The sequence below is a fragment of the Canis aureus genome, chromosome 11, assembly GCF_053574225.1.
Source record: "Canis aureus isolate CA01 chromosome 11, VMU_Caureus_v.1.0, whole genome shotgun sequence".
Taxonomy (NCBI): domain Eukaryota; kingdom Metazoa; phylum Chordata; class Mammalia; order Carnivora; family Canidae; genus Canis; species Canis aureus.
The window spans coordinates 36,281,852-36,297,340 of record NC_135621.1 but is presented as its reverse complement, the minus strand read 5'-3'; the positions used below and the strand labels follow the sequence as shown (position 1 = coordinate 36,297,340).

Below are 15,489 nucleotides of genomic sequence, written 5' to 3'. Positions count from 1 at the left end.
CTTACATGAATAAATAAATAAAATATTTTTTAAAAATTAAAAAAATAAAACTGTAGATAAGGTCAAAACATTAATAACGTAACTGAAAATGAATACATTAATTCAATGGACATTTATTGAAGTAGTTATCTGAACTGGATGAGAATAGCAAATAACAGTAAGGGCAACAGTAAAAAAAAAAAAAAAGCTAACATTTATTTGGCTATTATTTACCAAGTACTATGCTAAATGCTTTCTTGGCATCATCTCATTTGACTGTCCTCACAAGTATGAGGTACAAACTGCCTTTTCTATTTTATGAAGAAACCAATGCTTAGGAGCTTAAGAACACAGCTAAGAAATAGCAAGAGTTGATAGAAGATGGCATCGGATACCAAAGTTAGTAAACTCTTAACTCTAAAATCAAATGGGACATTTTTACCCACAAAGATCTTATAGTACAAGCATTCCAAGCAATACTGGCCAATCAATTGATAATAGATATGCCCCCAATACTAAAGAGTGTTCCAAGCTCCAAAATAAAATAGAAAAACTAAGCTTAATAAAGGTAAACACCTTTCTTCACTGCTGAACTTCTCAGAACCCTTAAGATGCTAAGATAGAATACAGTACACTATGTTTAATCATAGTTTGGCCAGACCACCTAGTTTCACATTTCAGTGTTACAACCTACCTTGGACAAGAAATTTACCTTCTATAAATTTCAATTTTCTTATCAAATGACAACAATAATAGTATCTATTTCATGGGGTTATTATGAGTCTTAAGATAATTAGTACATGTAAGTAGAATAGTGCTCAGACACCTAGCTAATATTTATTGAACACTTACCATTGTCATAATTATCATGGCCATTATCATTAACATCTTGCTATTTGGAACACACTGAAATAGCAGATTGCCAGGACTTTGTTATAACCCCTTTGTGGTAAACTGTCTTACTTGATCACATTATTCATTCTCTTTCCATTCTTGTTATGTTTTACTATGGAGTGAATATATTTCTCTGCCACATTGACTTTGGACTTAGCTATTTGTCTTGCTTTGTAGACATGCTGCATGTCACCTCTGAACAAAATTTTAAGTGTTTTCAGAAATGATTAGAATAGATAGAGATATGTGGGTAGATATCAACTGTCTTCAGACAGTAGACAACAAACATTGCAAGACTGTGATCCCTGAGAGAAGGGAAAGAATGAGATACACCCTACAATAGTCTCAGTTTTTTGACTGAAGGCACATCGGAGACCACAGCTCAGGAAGGGAAAACTCCAGCAGAGTGAGGCTAGGGCAGCTAGAATTCATAGGATAAAATACTGGAGAAAAAGAAGCTATCAGAGAAAGAGCTTGTGAATAGAATCCTACACCATGCATGCACAGGGTGAACTCCACAATGCTAGGCCAAGAATAACTGGGGAGCTGTTAAGATGAACATTTCTCAGAGTTTACAAATGACTGGAAGTCATTCAAGAGTCAATCCTGGAGAGAGGAGAGGCCTCTTTAAACATTGAGAACATTTAGTCATGACCTGAGAAGGGTCACATCTTAGTAGGAGGACCTGTCCTAGAATAAAGTCTACTCAAGGCTGGTGCCAATAAAGCTTGAAACCAAGGCTTGTAAGGCTCAAACTAATCTACAATTAACTGCCTACAAGAACAAAGTCAAACATTTTGTAAAGAAAAACAAAACAACTGAACACTTACTGTTATTATGTTCACAATGTCTAGCATCCAACCAAAAATTATTTTGAAGGGTCTGGAATAATATTTAGTCACATTTACAGACTTTTGTTAAATACCCTGAGATATTCTATTGACCATAGACATTTCTCATGTCTCTCAAAAGTTTCCAAGTACTTAGGATAATCTTTATAAATTAAAAAAATTAAATGTACAAATACAGTAAGTCTTTAAGTTTTTTACAAATATTCATATAATGCATACAATTTTCAAATATTTATATTTAAAAATTATAAAAATAAGTCAATTAATTAATGACAAATTTAAGATAAGATTAGAAAGACTGACACGTTTCTCTGACAGGCTAAGTTACAAGTATATTTAAAAATATATATTTTGCCTCTTTAGCATAAAACCATTAATACCATGAATTTGATTCTCCAACATTTTTATACTTAATTCTAAATATCCCCAAGGATAAAAGTTGCCCATCCCTTCTTGAAATAGTAACACCATCCCAAAACATTTTTGGTAATATCATTTTAGCTGATCAAGGTTTTATTATTATTAGAGATTTCAGCGAGGACATTCCTGGATTCTTTTCAATGATTCTAATACTTATCATGTATAGTAGGGGTCTCATAACTTAAAAACAGAGTTGATCTCACAATCCTTGTAGCTTATAGTCTTAAAGATATAAGTAAAATGTTACCAAATTTTTCTGGCACCTCACAAAATTCTTCAATCCTTGTGCAGAATCTTATCTTTGATTGAACTTTGTATTTCCTCATCTTAAGATATTTAAAGATCTCTCACCTATGACTAAAGATGTTTGAACTAGATAAAAACTCAATTTTTTTCCCTATTAGGTAGGAACAATTACTATAATTAAAGTAATATCCAACCAGATTTTCTAATGGTTTTATCTAGATCACATCTTCAAAATAATTATGCTAACAAAATCTATTTAAACATTTTCCTCCATTTAAAGGGATATGACTAATATGATACAGTGTCACTTTCTCCACGAATTTTATAGAAGATTGATAAAAAAAAATCTTTATTGAATAGATTCCCAGTTTTCTTCTTAAAATATTAGATAAGGATAAATAACATCCCAATTAGGAGGCAATCCTTACCTCCTAATACAACTAAGGTTGCCAACAATCTCTTTATAGGACCAAACAGAAAACTAAAGGCAAAATCCACTAAACACAAATGGAAAGAACTATTCTGCTAGGTCAGACATTTATTTCAGTACTTCGTTTTCAGATTAAAAGAGGAGCATCCAACTGAGCTTTTAAGTTATCCTCAACATTAATCTCTGGAAGGATATGTGAAGTGGAAAGAAGCACCTACCACCCCAACTTCAGAATCACCACTTAGACTTTCAAAATGGGAGAAAATTTTCTCAGTAAATAAACTAAAAATAATGAGTGGGTAGTTCCTCAGAAAGTTAAACAGTTATCATCATATGACCCAGAAATTCCACTGCTAGGTAAATACTAAGAGAACTGAAAAGATATGTTCATGCAAAAATGTGTACTAGCGTGTTCACAGGAGCATTTTTCATAATAGCCAAAAAGTGGAAGCAACCCAAATGTCCATGAAATGGTAACTGGATAAACAAAATGTGATATATTCATAAATGGAATGCTATTCAGTACTGATTCATGCTGCAATACAGATGAAACTTAAAAACATATTAATTGAAAGAAGCTGGACATAAAACGTCATATATTGGATGATTCCATTTTTTTGAAATGTCTAGATCAAGTAAACCCATAGAAAGTAGACTACTGGTTGAAGGATCTGGGCAAAGGGTAGTAGAATGGGGAGTGAGAGCTAAAAGTTTCTTTTAGGGGTAATGAAAGTGTTCTGGAATTATATAATAGGTTATACGATCTTATGAATGCACTAAAAACCACTGAATTGTACACTTCAAAAATTTTTCTTTTAAGATTTTATTTATTTGTCAGAGAGAAAGAGAGAGAGAGCATGAGCAGGGGGAGTGGCAGGTAGAAGGAGAAGCAGGTTCCCCTCTGAGCAAGGAGCTCAATGCAGGACTCAATTCCAGGACCCTGGGATCATGACCCAAGCTAAAGGCAGACGCTCAACTGACTGAGCCACCCAGGTGTCCTGAATGATATACTTTTTAAAGATGAATTGTGTCACATGTGAATTGTACCTCAATCTTTAAAAATTCTAACAATGGAAAAATCTTTTTCATTGTTTAATAGTCTTAAAATCTTCATGTCCAAAAAACAAAGAAAAAATATATACAAATATACATACATAGATGTAGAGAGAGACGGAGAGAGAAAGAATAACAGACAAAGCAAATGGGGTAAAATGTTAACATTAAATGGTTTAAAAACTCAGGGTGACTATGTTAAAAATAAAAATTTCTAAAATCAATTTACCGTAAATGCATTCTATCTCAACTTCCTGCCAAATCTAATATGCCTGTTCCTACCAAATTATGATTGTATAGGACCCTCTTATCTTTTTCCTGGTTGACAGCTAACCCAATTCTGATGGCAAAGGAAAAATTACAAATATTGGAAAAGGGAAGATTCTAAAACATTTCTCTTTGTAGGATATGTTGGTGCTTTATAGATGTCATAAAATTAAATAATTACTTTTAGAAAACCACTAATGACTCAATCGGCAAGAGAAAATAGTTGATTAGAAGCCAACCATGGGGCAGCCCGGTGGCTCAGTGGTTTAGTGCCTGCCCTTGGCCCAGGGCATGATCCTGGAGACCTGGGATAGAGTCCCATGTCGGGCTCCCTGCATGGAGCCTGCTTCTCCCTCTGCCTGTGTCTCTGCCTCTCTCTCTGTCTCTCTGTGTCTCTCATGAATAAATAAAATCTTAAAAAAAAATTTTTTTTTAAAAGCCAACCATGAACTTATGTACTAATATCAAAATCTAAAATAATGTCTTCCAGGATCCCTGGGTGGCGCAGCAGTTTGGCACCTGCCTTTGGCCCAGGGCGCGATCCTGGAGACCTGGGATCGAATCCCACTCGGGCTCCGGTGCATGGAGCCTGCTTCTCCCTCTGCCTATGTCTCTGCCTCTCTCTCTCTCTGTGACTATCATAAATAAAAATAAAATAAAATAAAATAATAAAATTTTAAAAAATAAAAAATAAAATGTCTTCCTTAGAAATGAAATACATTTAAATGATCCTAGTCAAAAGAATATTTTGTATTAATTTCTTAGTATATCACCATGGGTATTGTAGTAGGCTGAATAATGAACCTCAAATACATCCATATCATAATCCCTAGACCCTGTGAATAATTACCTTATATAATAAAAGAAACTTTGCAAATGTGAGTAAGTCAAGTATTTTGAAATGCAGAGGTTATTCTGGATTATTAGAGTGAATTTGAAATGTATTCACAGGTGTACTTCCAGCCAGAACTTAGAGGGAGATCTGATTCCAGAAGAGTAGGCAATGTGACCATAGAGGTAGAGAGTGAGTAATGCAGCTGTAAGCCAAGGAATGTTGGCAGCCACCAGATGAAAGAGGTAAGGAATACATTTTCCCCTAAAAACCTCCAGAAAAGGCCAGCCCAGCTAACACGTTGATTTTAGCCCTGTATAAGTCATTTTAGACCTTGGCCTTCAGAAGTATAAGAAAACTTATTTCTGCTGTTTTAAGACACGGAATTTGTGGTAATTTGTTACAACAGCAATAGGAAATGAATGCCCCTACACATGTACAGGGGCGCCTGGGTGGCTCAGTGGTTGAGTGTCTGCCTTCATCTCAGGGCATGATCCTGGCGTCGCAGGGTAAAGTCCCACATGGGGCTCCCTGCAGGAAGCCTGCTTCTCCCTATGCCTGTGTCTCTGCCTCTGTGTGTCTCTCATGAATAAATAAAATCTTTAAAAATGAAAAAAGAGGGATCCCTGGGTGGTGCAGCGGTTTAGCGCCTGCCTTTGGCCCAGGGCGTGATCCTGGAGACCCGGGATCGAATCCCACGTCGGGCTCCCGGTGCATGGAGCCTGCTTCTCCCTCTGCCTATGTCTCTGCCTCTCTCTCTCTGTGACTATCATAAATAAATACAAATTTTTAAAAAAATGAAAAAAGAATACACTTTTACAGATAGAGCTTTGCAGAATTTTAAGCCTAAGAAATGTCCACGTATATTAGTATTGATTCTGTGACATACGTAAACTACAGAAAAGGATGAACACAGCTAAAGTGGTTCAAATTGCTATGATTCCACTTAACTGTCAAACATAACAGCCATCTTTTTGATTCATGGCTTGCACCTTTTATTAGATTGTTGGTAGCATTTTACAACAATTATTACATAATTTCATTAACAACATGTATTCTTCTTACCTTAAATTCTTTTGAAATATGTAGCTCCTGTGAGTGACATTTGTTTCTGGGTGAGCAACAAAGCAAGGGGCACGGTAATTTGTCAAATTTTTAAGTGCCCTCCATTATAACTATCAGAATTTTCTCACTAAATTGAATTCTAGGAATCACTGTAAGCTAAGATGGTGAATGCTGAAAATCTCTGAAGAGTGATATGAGAGATAAATTTAGATTCTACTCATATCACCACTCATATACAGGCAGTGATATTATAAAATGCCCTGTAAATAACCTGGCATCCCTGTTAGTTTCCACAGACTGAAGCAACCTAAGGCTGATCGTGTTTGCTCTTATGGCTTCAACTAAGCCATTTTTTAAAAGTTAACCTTGAAGAATGAGAAATCAATCCACATTTTGCTTCTCGGATCTTGCTTAAAAAGAGAAAAGCTGACAGTTTTTCAAATCAATAAAATCATGTACATACCAGAATTAAATAGCCATGCAGTGATAAATAATTTAAAAAGAGTTTTTTAAATCCTCTTAACAGTATGCAAACAAGAAGAAAGGGCAGCAACCATTATGTATACATGTAGTTCGGTTACTGGCCTAACTTTATCCTTTTAATAGGTTTTAAAGATTACTAATTACTGTATAAATGAATAAATACCTTTGTATTTTCTTGGCAAGTCATACCAAAGCATATCATAGTCCAGAGCTTAGATTACTTACTAAACTAACTTTTTATTTTTGCTTTTTTTAAAATTAATATTTTCAGTTTTGTTTTAAAGACTTTATATATTTATTTGAGACAGAGAGAGAATGAGGGGAAGGCAGGGGCAGAAGGAGAGGGAGAGGGAGAAGCAGACTCCTTGCTGAGCATGGAGCCCCAACACAGGGCTTGATCCCAGGACCCTGGAATCATGACCTGAGCCAAAGGTAGATGCTTAAACAATTGAGCCACCCAGGTGCCCCTCTATTTTCCCTTCTATTTTAAGACCTTTCTTAGCCATATGATGCCAATTTAATTTTTCTGTAGGGAGGCTAATCCTCTGATATTTTTTGCTAACATAAGATACTCTTCCAATATTTCCATAATATTGTGTCCTCATTGAAAGGTTAATTTTTTGTTACAATTTATTCTGTTATTGGACAAAGAATAAGGCAAAATGATTCAGAAAAATATCTATCTTCTATTTCCATGTGTGTACTACTTCCTGAATAACTTTTATTCACACTAACTGGATAGCTTTCAAAAAAAGCATTTCACCAAGTGTTATTTATTTAACATCCATTATGTATATGGCCCTATGGAATGCTGATAGATAGATACATGGATAGAGAGATACATATATAGATATTTACATTAATTTTAAAAACACACAATTTTGTCCTCAGCAGCTTATACCTTCATAAAGGAAGGTACTACATTTACACAAAAAAACTATAATGATCAGTAAAATGTAAAGAACAAGAAAAGTATCAGTGAAGTACTACAGGAATCCAGAGGAGGAAAAGATCAATTAACAGGGAAACATGAATTTAGCATTGAAAATGAGGCCTCAGGGCAGCCCCAGTGGCACAGCGGTTTAGCTCCGCCTGCAGCCCAGGGCGTGATCCTGGAGACCCTGGATCGAGTCCCACGTCAGGCTCTCTGTATGGAGCCTGCTTCTCCCTCTGCCTGTGTCTCTATGAATAAATAAATAAAATATTAAAAAAAGAAAAAAGAAAATGAGGCCTCAGACTGGCCTTAATAAAAGGGAAGGGAATAACAGAAGGAAGAAAAGAGAAGAATCATGGCTGATGTATGAGAATCAGTAACTGGGTGAGTCTGGCTAAAGTACAAAAAAGAGAGGAGCAGGAGGGTCTTGGAAGATGTTTCTGCCGACTCCTAGAGGCCTAAACTCGAGGCTAAAATTTTAACTTTGTTAACTGAGGAACAAAGACATAGGTAACTACACATAATAAAGTCAATAGTAATAAGCAAAGCTCTGGGCTTGTTTTGTCCTTTTTGTGGAGAACTGGTGAGGTGAAAAGGGGAAAAATCAGAAATCAAATTTTATCAGGACCATAAGAAAAACACATTGAACATAGAGTGAGCTTTGGTACATGCATCAAAACTAACAAGACAAGAGGGGAGCTGTTCCAAGTCATTTCTAAGTATCCAAAACTCTAGGGGGAAGAGTTAAGAAAGACTATTCTCAATGTCCAATTCTTTGGGAGCCATATAATACACAGCCTCCATTTGTAACAGAAGCCTACAGCCTCCATGAAATTCTCTTATCTCTAAAGACTGCTTTCAGTCTTCAACATAGGGTTTTCCAATAGTTCAGGAATTAAACTTTGTTTCCAAGAGCTAGGTAGCACAGCAGGGTGAATGGGGTCTCAGAATTCAAATGTGCCTGTTCCTAACCTTTATATTTAGACTACCACTAACACTGTGCTGATCTTATGAGGCCCCCTAGTGTTCACAACGTAGAATGTTATAATCCAACACTAACCCCAAGAAAACCCTTCAGTGTAAATCAACTATAATTTAAAATAATAATAATAATAATAATAATATTTTAACTAACACACATTATTTTCCCCAGAAGTTGATTTATCTTCTGGAATCTCAATACTGAGCCTATATCATTATAACAATTGTCATATTTATTAGGATAACATTCTTCAATGGCATTCTCTTTCTTACTTTCTTATTACTAGAACTTCAACTGAGGAGACACCCATAGTGCTATTTAACAAGCAACTGAGCAATATGTTACAAATGACTTCGTGGTAATTTGAATACCCACGTTTGCAAATAATAGACCCTTCCTCATTATTTATGTAAGGCAGCCCATTCAGAACCACTACCAACCTTCCAGTCCCATCCCCACCCCACCCTCAATGTTCCTGGCAAGACCCATAGAATAATAATAGGTAGAAACCCTTCACCCTCTTCTTTCCCCTTCATTTCTCTCCACTCCTCCTCACAGGGGAGAGACTTGTCTACTTGATAAGACTAGGGAAAGAGGCACTAACCATGCCTAACTCATTCCCTTTGTCTTTTGGGATCCAGCCTATTGATGACAGTCTCCCTTCCTCAACACAGGTAGCAGCCCATTTCTATGGGGAGATGAGGCCTACAAGTCATCCAGCTGCCTGCCTGAGTGGGTGAATTAATTAATTAATAGAGTAGGAGAAAAATATTAAGTCACATTCTCTAATACTAGCCATATTTCAATCCCTGACTTCAGTATGAATTTCTAAATTGTATAAGAGAGGGGAAAAGTATGACCAGTTACCACCCCAACAATAAATTAAAGCAGATTATCCCCTTACTGATATAACTCATTTTCTGTGCCTTTTTTGACTGGAAGAGAAAAGAATCAAACATTACCCTGAATATACTCGTACATACAGCTTTCCTTGTATATTTCACAACAATGAAAACCCAAAATCACTATGAACAAGATCTTATTACATTTAGGCCATTAATCATTTATTGTCTTCTACCTTGCTTCAAGTGGACATATCTTATTTCTAAATGAGAACAATTTTCCTTGGACATCAAGTTTTATTCACTTACTGCTTTTATGCCACTCAATAACTTAAGGTAATTTTATATACTAAATGAAGCTTCCCTTCACAAGTGATTGCCTTTGTTAGGTTAAAACCCTTTCTTTAGTTCAAAAACATATATCTGAGACCTACTTCTTCAAACCAAATGTACTTTAGACTTCTTTTAAAGAATACCATAAATCTGTATAGAATCCATGAAATATATGAGGATATATGAATAAATGTTTGCTTCTGGCTTAGCTTATAAACTTTCTTTTTTTTTTTTTGTCAAAGTATTCTTTTGGTTTCTGTTTTCTTTTCTTTTTTTTTTTTAATTTGGCATCTAAAAAAAATAGAACCATAGCCAACTTTTAGCACTAAACCAATGCTCACAAATCATATTCATTTACATTGATAAGAATCCCAAAGTATAAATTTGTGTTAAATAATTGTGTTAAAACAATTCATTAGATTCTATATTCTATATATAATCTATCACTATTATCTGGAATTTTATGTGTGTGTGTGTATATATATAGAGAGAGAGAAAGAGAGAGAGAATATGTTGGAGACATCACAACTTCACACAACATTCAGGCTAATTTTCACGGTGACTTTTTTGTTGCTGTTAATTGCCATGTTGGTTTCTGAAGGAGGGACAATCACCAAATTTCAAGCACTGCTATACCCTTATGTTCTGGGACAGTAGTACAATGCATATATCAGAACACCATAGGTTAACTCCTCACTGCCTACACACTTAGCAAAAGGACAGAATTCATAGAATATCAGACCTGTGTTCAACCTTCCTACCAGTAGTGGGTAACACACATAATCTCCATGATCCTCAGTTTTCTCATTTGAAATTAGAGATGATCTTATCTTACCATATCTTATAGAGTTTTAAACTCAAGAAGAAAAAAAATGGAAGAAAAAAATATATGAGAACCACAACACATAGTAGGTATACAGCAACTGGAAGTTACTGTTCTAATCAGTCTCCACCACAGTTCTGCTACAAATGAAGGCCACAAGGGATTCCTAGCAGCGTTGCAACAATATTCATTTAATGAGACTCTGAGTAGCACATTATATTTAATTTCAAGTCAACTTACCAAGACAGAAGTACAAACCCTGACTTATCCAGGCTAATATGGCGAGAGTTATGAGGTCGCCAAAACTAGCAGCAATGGGAGTAGCAACATTATCAGGATTTATGCCAGTCTTCTTTGAACCAACGATAACCCCAACCATGATTATTCCTGGAAGAAAGAAAAACTCATTACTTTCTATGCTATGATTTAGAGAAAATCAATCCCCTAAATACTGAAATATAAAGGCTAGAAAAACAGCACATCAGTTCCAGTTAGAATGCTTAGATAAGCTGACTTAAAGCAAACAAAACATTTTACTCTAATGCTTTGCCAAAATGCCTTTTGACAAATTCCAAGTAGGGATCACAGAAGATCTGAGAAGTTCAATTTTGCATTTAGAGACCTGACAAGCTACTATAAAACAATGTTAAAGTTTCAAATTTAATAACATGTATGTCTCAGATGTAACATATATGTGTATATCAAAACCAAAGATTTTATTTTAACCTTCAAATATGGTATGAAAATGTCAAAGAAAGGTTAAGTCATATTTATAGGCACAGCAACTGGGAAGAAGACCAAAAAGCCAGATCTGTCTACATGGTGGTAGTCAGAATGTTTGCTTCTTTCTATAATCTAGAAGTCTTGAAGCATTACGAAGGAGGAAGTAATCAAAATTTGAACACTGGAGGCCAGAACACAAAAAGCAATCTCTGTAAAGAATATTCTTTTTTAAGATTTATTTATTTACTTACTTATTTACAGAGAGTGAACACAAAAGGGAGGGGCAGAGGGAGAAAGGAGAGAGAATCTTAAGCAGACTCCCCACGGAGTGCAGAGGCCAACACGGGGCTCTATCTCACGACCCTGAGATCATGACCTGAGCCGAAAGCAAGAGTCGGACACTTTAACCAACTGTGTCACTCAGTGCCCCTATAGGATATTCTTTAAAACCAAAGTTTCTATCTATTGAACTTCCGTCCAGAGAACAAATGATGAAAATATGACTATGTACTTGTACTCCTAAATATTTTCTTGAATCACAGAAATGGGGAGGGAGGATGATAACATATATCCATACCCAGTTGTATGTATACATTTTCTCATGCCCACAGTTAGAGGATGCGGTACAAAGACTATTTAAGATTAGTGCACTTATGTGCTAACCATAAACCAGTATGGAGGCCTAAATATGGTTAGAGGGAAAATATCCAACAGAATCTCACTGCATATTTAGACTGAAAATGACTCAAAATGATTTTATTCCAGCATACTCATTTTATAGATAATAAAACTGAGGTCCTGAGAATAGGCTGTAAGTTCCTGCTCAGGGTCACAGAACTTGTAAATATTTCTAGCCCATGTTTTCTACCACTCCCTAAAGCCAAAATTATTAAAAGCAGACTTTTTGTCTTATTTCAAATAAAGTCTCACTTCTTATATTCCGGAGACATTTTCAATCTATAGATTTAACTTTCCCATAAACTGTTGTAAAAAAAAAATAGAAAAAAAAAGTTTAAATGTATTATGTAATAATAGAGATGTAATCATATACAATTCTTTTTTAAAAGTTAGCACATTTAAAGATTGATATGGAAAGTTCTCCTAGGACAGAGTGCCAGCCATATCTTTTCAGCTGAAAACAAGTATTTTGTCAGCATGGACCAGTAGAAAGAGTTGGGAGTCAGGAAACAGGCTTTAATTCTGATTTTCTGCAAACAAGCCGATAAAATTGGACAAGTCACCTTACCTGAGTCAGTTTTCTCACCTATAAAAGGTGGTCAGTAGTATCTGCTCTCCATATATAAAAATCAAGCTATCATAAAATTAGAATACACATTATTCAAAGTAAGAAGCCTTAAGCAAATGTATTTTAAAAGTCTGAATTCTTACAATTTTTGAAAATCCTAGGCAACAAAATAGTTTTTACTAAAAATTTATAGTTCTTTTCAAATGAAACAAGATTAGAAAGAAAACAGAAGCAAATGAACTTAAAAGAAAAAGAAGCTAATGCTTTAACTTTTTTTATTTTTTTACCAGAAATTAATTCCCCAGTAGCTTAACTTCACACCCTGCTTTGGCCAGTGTTAACTCTGCTGAATTCTAGTAATTCTATACATTGACAAGAAACTATTCTATCCCTAATGTAATTTAAGTACCAAAACAAAATGCTTGAAAATATTTTGGAAGTCAAGTCTTAATTTTAATAAGACTCTCTAAATTCCTGAACCTACCCAAAAATTTGGCTTAACATTGATATAATCAACTGACATGAGAATCTTCTATTTTTCACCTTGCTGGTGATATAAGGGTAAGAAGATGGCAATTATAAAATAAAAAGAACCAAGTCTTCACAATTATGATTTAATAATAAGCTAGTTCTCTAGTGCTATGCTCTTAATAAATAAATATAAAGAATGATATCCCAACTGAAAAATTCCAATGTAGTTAATTTTTAAAACCTTTCAGCTCTTTAAAAGTCTACAGCCAGCAATATGTTTTGTTGAGCATATGTTTATATTTGTATTGCCACAGAAGCAGTGAAGATATTTTTTTGAAACCTGAAACTTTAAAAAATTTTAACAGAGGGACTGCTTTTAAAATTCAGAATTCCTAGAAACCTTGTTACTCAAATGACAAGCCAGCAAATCCTCTGCATGATTTCCAGAAAGAGTTTTTCAATTAATTTAATTTACAGAAACTAATGAATGTCTAGACTATTTTCCTGATCTCATTAGGAACTCTACCAGAGTACCTAAGGCCAGAGACAAGCTCAGAAAGCCTGGTCTATACTAGGCTTATACATAACAAATATAGGTATATCTGAAATAAGATATTTTAAAAGCTTGTAGATAAATTTTCTCTTCCTCCTGCATTCTTGGTGGGAATGCAGGCTGGTATGGCCACTGTGGAGAACAGTATGGAGGTTCCTCAGAAAGTTAAAAATACAACTACCCTACAATCCAGCAATTACATTACTAGGTTATTTACCCAAAGAATACAAAAATTATAATTCAAAGGGATCCATGAACCCCAATGTTTACAGCAGCATTATCTACAATAGCCAAACTATGGAAAGAGCCCAAGTGTTCATCAACTGATGAACAGATAAAGAAGATGTATATATATATATACAATGAATATTACTAAGCCATAAAAAGAATGAAATTTTGCCATTTGCAATGACATGGATGGAGAGTATTATGCTAAGTGAAATAAGTCAGAGAAAGACAAATACTATATGATTCCAGTAATACGGAGAATTTAAGAGACAAACAAGCATAGGGAAAAGAGAGAGAGGCAAACCAAGAAACAGACCCTTAACTATAGAGAACAAACCAGTAACTACCAGAATGTAGGTGAATGGGGGGTAATGGTGAAACAGGTGAGGGGATTAAGAGCACACTTATCTTGATGAGCACTGAGTCATATATGGAAGTGTTGAATCACTATACTGTGCATCTGAAAGGAACAGGTTACATTGTATGTTACATTGTATGTTAACTAAGTGGAATTTAAATAAGAACTTAAAAAATTTGTTGATCTTATAATGAAGAAGTATCATTTTAATAAAAATAGTCAACATGGAAAATAAATTATTTGAAAGTGAAAGACTGTAGAGTAGACATTTATAAATCTACTTACCCTGTAGAAGAGATGCAATGAAAGCAGTTGCTACACTGCTAGAGCACAAAAGTATGGAATGGTCAAGATAGTATTTCCCCTCTGGAATCCAGCCCAGTATAATTGCTGCCACAGCCGCTAGAAAACCAACCACTGTTGCTTGAACCTAAAAAGTTTTTTAAAAAATCCAACTGAATTATTCATTTCAAAAACAATTTTTACTTGGTTATGTAAATATGCATACCAAAAGTCAGAAGAAAGTATTGCATATGGTCATTGAACTGCATTACCTTTTGAAGAAGCCACTCTAATTTAGTGTTAATATTCCCTAAGGTGGTGAGTTCTCAAACTGCCATGATTTGGTGCCAGTGGGTATGGAATGGGGCCCAGGAATCTGTTTTTATCAAGCACCCCAAGTGACTTTGATGGTGTAACCCACAGATTGTCTAAGAAGATACCAACCTTAAGACTGAAAGATACCCAAATCCAAACAACTGAAGTCTGACTCCAGAGGCAGTACTCATAAGAGACTGGGTTTTATAAACAAATGATAAGCTTTTGACTCCTTGCTCCTATATCACCTAATCTTGTGGCAAGTTAAATTTATTCATTTAACAAGTACTTATTTAGAATCTACTATGTACAAGGTGCTTGGTCTTGGCCACACAGTGGTCAAAATAGATTCATTCCCTGTTCTCCCCCAGCTCTTGGTGGGTAGGTGGGAAAGACATTAAAAAGTAACGTCATGAATAACCACAACCATAATCTGCAAAGTAACAACAATAATAGCAAATTTGAAAATTGAGATTTAAATGAGTTACATAACTATAAAGTGCTTCCCACAGTGCTGGCACAAAGCAACCCAGCAACTAAGAGTATAACACTGACTGAACTCTTAGAATCCTATTAAGTAGAATGTGAGGACTAAAGAAGCCCTAGGGGAATCCAATTCACAGATTCCTAATTGTGCTTGTGTGCTGGACTCCTTTGACAGTCTGGCAAAAATTTTGTGAAGATTGTTTTCTCTACGAAAACGCAGATGCATTCAATATTTGAGAAGAATTTCCAGGTGCTCATTGACTCTCAGAAGGCAATCCATGTACTAGAATCCAGAGCCATCTCTGGCTCCCATCCTGACCAACGGCTGCAGGGAGGAAGGATACAGGAGAAGGGTACAGATGAAAAGTGGAAGGAAAAATTAAAATCTGAGAT

At 35.2% G+C, this 15,489-nt stretch overlaps 1 protein-coding gene across 11 annotated transcripts in view; it reads right to left on the bottom strand.

Moving 5' to 3' along the window:
• The window catches only part of SLC41A2 (solute carrier family 41 member 2), a 124,471-nt gene that overhangs the window by 49,462 nt on the left and 59,520 nt on the right, over positions 1–15,489 (bottom strand). For all 11 annotated transcript variants that reach the window (XM_077914805.1, XM_077914808.1, XM_077914803.1 and 8 more), the window contains 2 exons: positions 14,299–14,443; positions 10,675–10,821 (listed from right to left, as the gene is read on the bottom strand). In XM_077914805.1, coding sequence (XP_077770931.1) covers positions 10,675–10,821; positions 14,299–14,443 — 292 coding nt within the window. The remainder of the gene's footprint in view (positions 1–10,674; positions 10,822–14,298; positions 14,444–15,489) is intronic.